Genomic DNA, 8,576 nt, shown 5'->3' on the forward strand with positions numbered 1-8,576 from the left:
TTAACACATTTTTGGTTACTACATGATTCCAAATTTGTTATTTCATAGTTTGGATATATTCACTATTATCCTACAATATGGAAAATAGTAAAAATAAAGAAAAACCCTTGAATAAGTAGGTGTGTCCAAACTTTTGACTGGTACTGTATGTATGTGACTGTGCAGATCTGTTTCACATTTAACACCTACTGTAAGTACGCCATTTGTAAAACATGCTATTCATTGTTACAAGTGAATGGGGGTTAGTTGACTGACTGCCCCCATGAGAATGAACTAATAAAATATTAGCTCTGACTGCTGATGTGTCCTGTATTTATTAACACTGTAGTTTAAAACAAACACTGCAGTATTCAATTCAGTAATTCAGTATATACTGACGTATTTAGTGAAGTTAAGTAAAGAATTCAACAAATGTTGTACAGTTTTGTTAAACTTGGGGAAGTTCTAAATCTGTCCTGTTGGTGGCAGTGTTGCATTTCCAGTCCTATACAATATCTTAACTAACCACTTCAGAAGTAACCTAACCAAAGATTGTCTATTATATTGACAAGATTTTTGAGTGACCGATCTAACAGTGGAAATTGAAATGACATGTCCTCAAAGATTGAAGCCAGGTTGGAGGAGGCGAGATCAGGTGGGACCATTCAGCCAATGAAAGGGCAGATACGCGTTTGAACAACAGCCATAGCGATTGAAAGAAGACTCGTCTTTCTATCGGAGCTATTATTGTATCAGAATATTTTCTTTTTCATTGTCTGATTTCTTCCAACTCATAGGAATACCCACCCAGTTGACTACTTTAAAATAGTGGAAGCCCTCAATTTCAATGTCCATGCTAAGACAAGTTATATCCATGATGTCCTCTATCTCCATGGCCCAACTCCAATATAAAGTGTTTCTTTTTTTAAATTGACGAAATGCCACGTGCATCCACATATATCAGTGCATTCGTATCAACCTAGCCATTACGAAACGTATATTCGATCAAATAAGCCTAATGTAACAAATTAGCAATTACAATTTTTGTTGACCAAATTCGACACGCTCTCATTGACCTCAATACAAAAATGCCTCATTTCCTGGGCTTATTTTAATGGCTAGATTTTGGGCGGAGTAAAACCTCACGCTTTGCCTCTTGCTCTATGACCTTACGGAGTCCCCACATCCGTTTTTCAGTGGAAACGGAAGTTAGGTTGAAAATACTGTATCCGTGAAAACCGGAAACATCCGCTTTCTCCCAACCCCGCTGGAGAGGTATGACTGGAAAAGCGAACTATCTGTAAAACCATAGTTTATAAACCTTTTTATTTCTACACTTTAATAGTACAATTTGGTTTTCAAGTCAAAGAGCTCAGTGGTAGGGCGATCAAATATCTGAACCCTCAAAATCCAGAATGAGACGACACACCACATATAATGATGAAGACCTGCGCGATGCTACCAGGAGGAAAGGCGAGAAGGTAAATAATCCGTTTTGTCCGTTCTTGCACTTGCATTTCTAGAAGTATTGGCAATGTGACTATTTACATTTGGTGATTTAATTTATTTGCCGGTACCTTCCTGACTGGCATATTTATGTTTAAATAGCCAGCCTGCTCTGAAAATGACATTAGCTAACGTTAGCTAATCTGACGTAAGCTAGCTAGTTGCTAGGAAACTCTGATCTGCTTCTAAAATATGTGGACTGGATTTCTTTTATATCATGTTTTTACAAGTTTAATTCAATGTAACGGGTATGACGACCAACTAAACTGTCTGACCTACCACATGCATGCACATCCACATCCAAGCGTTCCTTACAAATTCTCTCAATTACCAAACTTCAGGTTTTATTTTGACGATGCATATATTATACATTTTGCAAGTTAGGAAAATAGTGTGGTTTGCCAAGTGGATTCTTCTCTTCCATGCGCTGGCAGTCGAAATACAGAACAGAAATTGAGTGTTGGGTTGAGTTTCCTCCATGAATTTCCGACACACAAAACTCACGCACAGCTAACCCTCTCACTTACTATATACTACATCTACTACTACAAACCCCAGTTTAGTATTTTATTAGGCACCCCGTTAGCTGTGGTCAAGGCAGCAGCTACTCTTCCAGGGGGAACACACAAAACATCACATCATGCAAAACATTGTGCACCACTACATCACAATTGTACATACAAATGTACATTGCTCCACTACTACATTACATTTTGGGAGAGATGTCCATGTAGTCATGGCTCTATATAGTACTGTGCGTTTCCTAGCATCTGTTCTGGATCTGGGGACGGTGAAGAGAACCCTGGTAGCATACTAGCATGTCTTGTGGGGTATGTATGGGTGTCTGAGCTGTGTGTTAACTTATTGAACAGATAGTTTGGTACTTTCAATACCCCCAGTGTAACACAGTTTCTTTGACCCCCCCCCGCCCAAAAAAAAAAAAAACGATGGCTGTCCATGGTGCTGAAATTGCGAAGGCATCTATAGCTTTGCTTTGGCTAATGGATAAATGTTTATTGGTAGGCCTATTTGTTAGTCATTTTCTCATGTTAAGCCTAACATTTCACAAACCTATACATGTCGTAATGTTGCCATTTTTAGACTGCTGACAATAATGTAATTAGTTGTTCAGTAATTAAAATTGAAAATTCAGATTGTAAATTCAGGTTTTTATGCAACCGCATACTAATCAGCTACCAATGGATGTTTTAATAATATACAACTGTTCTGTATAGGCTACCTGAACCTGCATGTCATGAGCCGTCCTCGTGCTCTCGCCTAGCTTGGATAGAACGTTGTTGTGAGTAAAACCAGTCTATTAATGCCAAATAAGTCAGTCCACCCTCAAAACACTAGTTTACTAGGGATTCTTTCATTATTCAGTGTACTATCTATAGCTATGTACTGTATTTAGCTGCTATTTAGCTGCTTTTTATAAAGGTAGCAGGTAGGCTAGTGGTTAGAGCGTTGGACTCGTAATCGGTTGGTTAGAGCGTTGGACTCGTAATCGGTTGGTTAGAGAGTTGGACTCGTAATCGGTTGGTTAGAGAGTTGGACTCGTAATCGGTTGGTTAGAGAGTTGGACTCGTAATCAGTTGGTTAGAGAGTTGGACTCGTAATCGGTTGCTTGATCGAATCCCCAAGCTGACAAGGTAAAAATCTGTTCCTAGGCCGTCATTGTAAGTAAGAATTTATTCTTAACTGACTTGCCTAGTTAAATAAAGGTTAAATAAAAATAATTGCCTAACAAGTTTTCTTCCGAGTGGCACAGAGGTCTAAGACACTGCATCTCAGTGCTAGTGGCGTCACTACAGACCCTGGTTTGATTTCAGGCTGTATCACAACCGGCAGTGATCGGGAGTCCCATAGGGTGGTGCACAATTGGCCCAGCGTTGTCCGGGTTAGGGGAGGGTTTGGCCGGGGTAGGCCGTCATTGTAAATAAGAATTTGTTTTTAACTGACTTGCCTAGTTAAATAAAATAAAAAAACAGGGGGAAAAAGTACTTGGCTTGAGAGTAAAATCAGCCACTATTTATTGTTGAACTCAGCGGGTTTTGTCTGCCTAATAGCCTACACAAATGGGCTACAATATTCAAGGTAAATTAACTTGAGAGAAATATTCAAGGTAAATTTAACTTGAGAGAGTCTCCTGAAGTCCTCCATTTTTTTGTGTGCAAATATGTTCACCGCGGCCTGTAAGTCCAGGTTGCGGCCCCGACTGTTTTCTATACGGAGTATTGCCAACCCAGACAGTTTTACCTGACATGTTCCATTATAGGCCTATGTCCATTGCGCTGCACAAAATGTAAACGTATTCTTGAATAATGTATGCCGAGATATACCTGAGATAAGGGACTGTTGATATTTCCAACCACACAACTCAAACACCGGTTCACCAGTATGAACGAAATCGCAAATCCAGGACGACCTGTCCCCAGAGCTTCCAAAACATTCATTTCTTTCCATAACGTGTTGAAGCCGGCAATTAAGGAGAATGAGAGGCTCAATTAAAGATGTTGCAGAACTGCTGTATTTCAAGCACTTCTGCCCAGTTTCCCGGATGTTGCTATGGCAATCAAGAAGAGATCGTTTTCTAAACTAAAACTCATAAGGAACTAACTTCGACGCATTAGGTTCTCGGTCTGATGTGAGCTATTGAACCCCTGAGTAAGCTCCACTCATTGCACTGCCGTCGTCGTAGCCTTAACCACGGCATTTGTTCACCGATATCCCCTCAATCAGTGATTTTATTTTTTTCAAGGCCTGAGGCACTTTTTCATTCACATTCCCGAAGCCCAAGAAACAAACTCTTATCTTACCTATGGAAATTAAAAGTGTTAATATTAATTACTTTTTTGAGGGTTACTGTCAAAATTATTGATTAAATTAAAGAAAATGGACAGACTACTTTGAGCCAGGAGAGACTGACATACATGTTGTGGATGTTAGCCCCCCATGTACATTTAAGGGCCAGACATGCTACTCTGTTCTGGGCCAACTGTACTTTGCCTATGTCCTTCTTTGCAGAACTTGATGTCAACCTTCATCCATTTTTAAGTTATAAAGCAAGCAGGTATCTTAGTGGATGATTATCCATTGATATTCTCTCATGTCTCCTGTTAGGTCCCTGAGGATAAACAACACGAATCCACCATTTACTCATTCAGGACACAGGAGCAAGACACAGCAGCCACAGGCTTCCAGCGCTTCCTCAATGTCCTCAACAAAGGGGTGGACATCAACAAGCTCTCAAAGATTGTCAACAACGTGAATGAGTTACCCCCTATGCAGGAGGGCCATCCCAAGACTGCCCACAGGAGTGAGTATAAGGGGCCCCCAGCTCAGAACTCTCAGGATTGCTTGGGGCCCCACAGTAGAGCTCTGCCACAAGACCACAGTCACTCACACATTCGTGGAGAAAGGAGGCCGGATCTCCCACATGGCCAGCTCCAGAGCCTGCTGGAGTCCATCGGGCTAGACCTGGGTGTGGAGGAGTTGGGCCGACTGACAGACCGGACCAAGGAGAAGCTATACGGAATGAAGAGAGACCAGGAGAGGAGTCCCTTAACGTCAGACAGGCTCTCTAGTACTAGAGACTGGGACAGAGAACGAGACGAGGACACAGAGAGGGACGGATCTAAGAGAAATGGAGAAAGAGACCGGGACAGAGACTGGGCCAGTTCTGAGAGAGACCGAGAGGGAGACGGGGACAAATCTGAGAGAGACCGGGACAGGCGCTCTGGTCCCAGGGACAGGCACTCTAGTACCAGGGACAGAGACAGACACTCTGGTTCCAGAGACAGGGACAGGCACTCGGGTACCAGGGACAGCAACAGGGACAGGCGCTCTAGTACCAGGGACAGCGAGAGAGACAGGCACTCTGGTACCAGGGACAGCGAGAGAGACAGGCACTCTGGTACCAGGGACAGTGAGAGAGACAGGCACTCTGGTACCAGGGACAGGCGCTCTAGTACCAGGGACAGAGACGAGGACAGGCGCTCTAGTACCAGGGACAGCGAGAGAGAGAGGCACTCTGATACCAGGGACAGTGAGAGAGACAGGCACTCTGGTTCCAGGGACAGGCGCTCTTGTACCAGGGACAGAGACGAGGACAGGCGCTCTAGTACCAGGGACGAGGACAGGCGCTCTAGTACCAGGGACAGAGACGAGGACAGGCGCTCTAGTACCAGGGACAGAGACGAGGACAGGCGCTCTAGTACCAGGGACAGAGACGAGGACAGGTGCTCTAGTACCAGGGACAGAGACGAAGACAGGCGCTCTAGTACCGGGGACAGGCGCTCTAGTACCGGGGACAGGCGCTCTAGTACCGGGGACAGGCGCTCTAGTACCAGGGACAGGCGCTCTAGTACCAGGGACAGGCGCTCTAGTACCAGGGACAGAGACAGGGACAGGCGGTCTAGTACCAGAGACAGGGACAGGCGCTCTAGTACCAGGGACAGGAACAGGCGCTCTAGTAACAGGGACCGGGACAGGCGCTCTAGTAACAGGGACCGAGACAGGGACAGGCGCTCTAGTAACAGGGACCGAGACAGGGACAGGCGCTCTAGTAACAGGGACAGAGACAGGGACAGGCGCTGTAGTACCAGGGACTGGGACAGAGATGGCGACTGGAACAAAGAAAGTGACAAGGATTGGTATAGGGACAAGTCCAAGGAAAGCTCTGCTGAGCTCAACACATACTCCAAGGACCCTATATATCCTCTTTCTCACCCTCCTAATGCATCTATGATGGCAACCTTCTCCACCACCCAGTTCTCTCTGTATACCAGCAGCCCCTACGCCAATGCCTTCCCTCCAGGTTGGGGTTATCCCCCTGGCACCATGCCCCCTGGCCTTATGCCCCCTGGTACCATGCCCCCTGGCACCATGCCCCCTGGCCTTATGCCCCCTGGTACCATGCCCCCTGGTACCATGCCCCCTGGCCTTATGCCTCCTAGTACCATGCCCCCTGGCCTTATGCCTCCTAGTACCATGCCCCCTGGCCTTATGCCCCCTGGTACCATGCCCCCTGGCCTTATGCCCCCTGGTACCATGCCCCCTGGCTTTATGCCCCCTGGTACCATGCCCCCTGGCCGTATGCCCCCTGGCCTTATGCCACCTGGTACCATGCCCCCTGGCCTTATGCCCCCTGGTACCATGCCCCCTGGCCTTATGCCTCCTGGTACCATGCCCCCTGGCCTTATGCCCCCTGGTTTTATGCCCCCTGGCTTTATGCCCCCTGGTATTATGCCCCCTGGTACCATGCCTCCCTTCCCATACCCCCCCCCTGGGTATCCACCCTACCCCAGCGCCCCACCAAATTACTCTAATAGCACATCAGCCTCAAGCCAGACATACACATACACCCAGGCTGCTAGCAACCTCCAGCTCTCATCTACTCAGCCTGCCAGTAACCACCAGTTAACATATATCCCACTCCCATACAACCAGCCCACTGGCACCCTCCAGCAGCTAAACACCAAGTCCACTGGCAACCTGCTCCAGCTCATGAACCTCCAACTCCCAAACAGCAAGCCCGCTAGCACCCGCCAGCTTACATACATCCAGCCAGCCAGCAACCCCCAGGTCAAATCTAACCAGCCTGGTGGGACTCGCCAGCTTACATACATCCAGCCCGCTAGCAACCCCCAGGTCACATCTACCAAGCCCGCTAGCACCCGCCAGCTTACATACATCCAGACTGCTAGCAACCCCCAGGTCACATCTACCCAGCCCAATAGCGAACTCAAGTTCACAAGCACGGCTGTACTGACGCCAGAACTGAAAGTGTTGACCCCAGGCCCCATCTCCTTGAGCAAGGCCCAACAACTGAAGGAGCCGTCACCCCCCCGCTGTCTGCATTACGTTAAGACGGTGGTGCCCAAGGGCAGCAACCGCAGCACGAGACGGTCAAGTGTCACGAGAAACAGGCAGGCGTTTGAAGGAAGGTGTAATAAATACAGGAAAGAGATTCTGAGAAAGAGGAGAATATATCGAGATCTCCAAGGGAAGAGAGATGGACTGATTGCAAGAGCCGCAGCGAAAGTGGCCGCTCAGTTGGCTGCAAAGTATCCCAGGGCCCTCTCTGAAGCGGAGGCAGAGAGCGATGTTGAAGGGGAGAAAAAAACAATGCCTGAAGAAGCGATTAAGGGGAAACTAAAGAAGGTTTGTGTAATTACTTCTGGAAGTACAGTATTATCATTGGTATGATAGACCTTGGCTTACTTCTATGCTGTTCTCACTTTTGTCATTATTGCTTGTGTCTTTTTACTAACGATATTATTCACCATTCAGTCATATTTTTGTTGACATGTGAGTGTATACCCTTTCTCAGCTTGAAGAGTTCAACCTGAAGATGAAGCGGAAATCGACGCAACAAACACCAACATAAACTCAAAGGCAGTTTGTTGTAAGTAAAAGCAGTAGAAATACTCCATCTATTTCGCCCAAGAATGCGTATTCTGGCGTGTTCACTCCACTTTGGAGAAATTTGGAAAATTGAGTTGCGTCTTAAGTTAATGACCCTGGAATATTTGATTTGGGTCAGTTATGCAATGATTCTCTTATCAAATCAAGAATGCATGATTGTTTTTCTGTCATAGCAAGTAATTCGTCTGAACTCTTCCTCTTTTCTGCAGATCTTCACTGGGCATCATGAGCTCATCTCCCACTAGAATAGAACCTGCTGCTGACCCATCCAGACCCTATGGACATCAGTTGGCTTACATTGTTACCTATCAACCATTTATAGATTTGTAATGACACTAGCAAAGGATTTATCTTTGAGCCACATCCTTTAAGGCTACATAGTGAAGATTTTTTTTCAGATTGGATTTATCTGTAGTAGCGTGGTTACGGTCAGGGGCTTTTCTTGACAACGTGATCTGACTAGCAAAAATGATTGCCTATACAGGCTTTTCGCTTTAATTAGGTCCTGGAGATTTTCCTAGGCTGGTCATTTGGTCAGGAAAAACTCTAAACCCATTTCTGTGGATCCTCTTTCACTGTGTATATATACAAATAAAGAGTTATTTTATTTCTTTTTCTCAAAAAGTTACTTCAATATGGAAGTCATGCTAATGCTCTAAACT

The 8,576-nt window shown here is 45.7% G+C and overlaps 1 protein-coding gene across 5 annotated transcripts; it reads left to right on the forward strand.

Moving 5' to 3' along the window:
- Positions 1–1,216: 1,216 nt before the first annotated feature.
- LOC115178513 (atrophin-1) lies at positions 1,217–8,524 on the forward strand. 5 transcript variants are annotated; one of them, XM_029739733.1, is made up of 6 exons: positions 1,217–1,460; positions 4,609–5,480; positions 5,628–5,660; positions 5,727–7,650; positions 7,820–7,894; positions 8,124–8,524. In XM_029739733.1, exons 1-5 carry the CDS (start codon positions 1,395–1,397, stop codon positions 7,874–7,876), a joined length of 2,952 nt encoding a protein of 983 aa, XP_029595593.1. In that variant the 5' UTR covers positions 1,217–1,394; the 3' UTR covers positions 7,877–7,894; positions 8,124–8,524. The 5 variants fall into 5 exon arrangements, with proteins under 5 accessions (XP_029595593.1, XP_029595590.1, XP_029595592.1 ...); XM_029739730.1 differs by having other exon boundaries at positions 4,609–5,660; XM_029739732.1 differs by having other exon boundaries at positions 5,628–7,650.
- Positions 8,525–8,576: the final 52 nt, after the last annotated feature.

Source organism: Salmo trutta, chromosome 38 (genome assembly GCF_901001165.1).
Source record: "Salmo trutta chromosome 38, fSalTru1.1, whole genome shotgun sequence".
In the NCBI taxonomy this organism is placed as follows: Eukaryota; Metazoa; Chordata; class Actinopteri; order Salmoniformes; family Salmonidae; genus Salmo; species Salmo trutta.

Bases quoted from the DNA above. Each gene is read 5' to 3' on its own strand.
- LOC115178513 (XM_029739729.1), top strand. From the start codon at position 1,395: ATGAGACGACACACCACATATAATGATGAAGACCTGCGCGATGCTACC. The intron at 1,461-4,608 runs GTAAATAATCCG...GTCTCCTGTTAG, and splicing joins CCAGGAGGAAAGGCGAGAAG to GTCCCTGAGGATAAACAACA. The intron at 7,651-7,819 runs GTTTGTGTAATT...ACCCTTTCTCAG, and splicing joins TTAAGGGGAAACTAAAGAAG to CTTGAAGAGTTCAACCTGAA.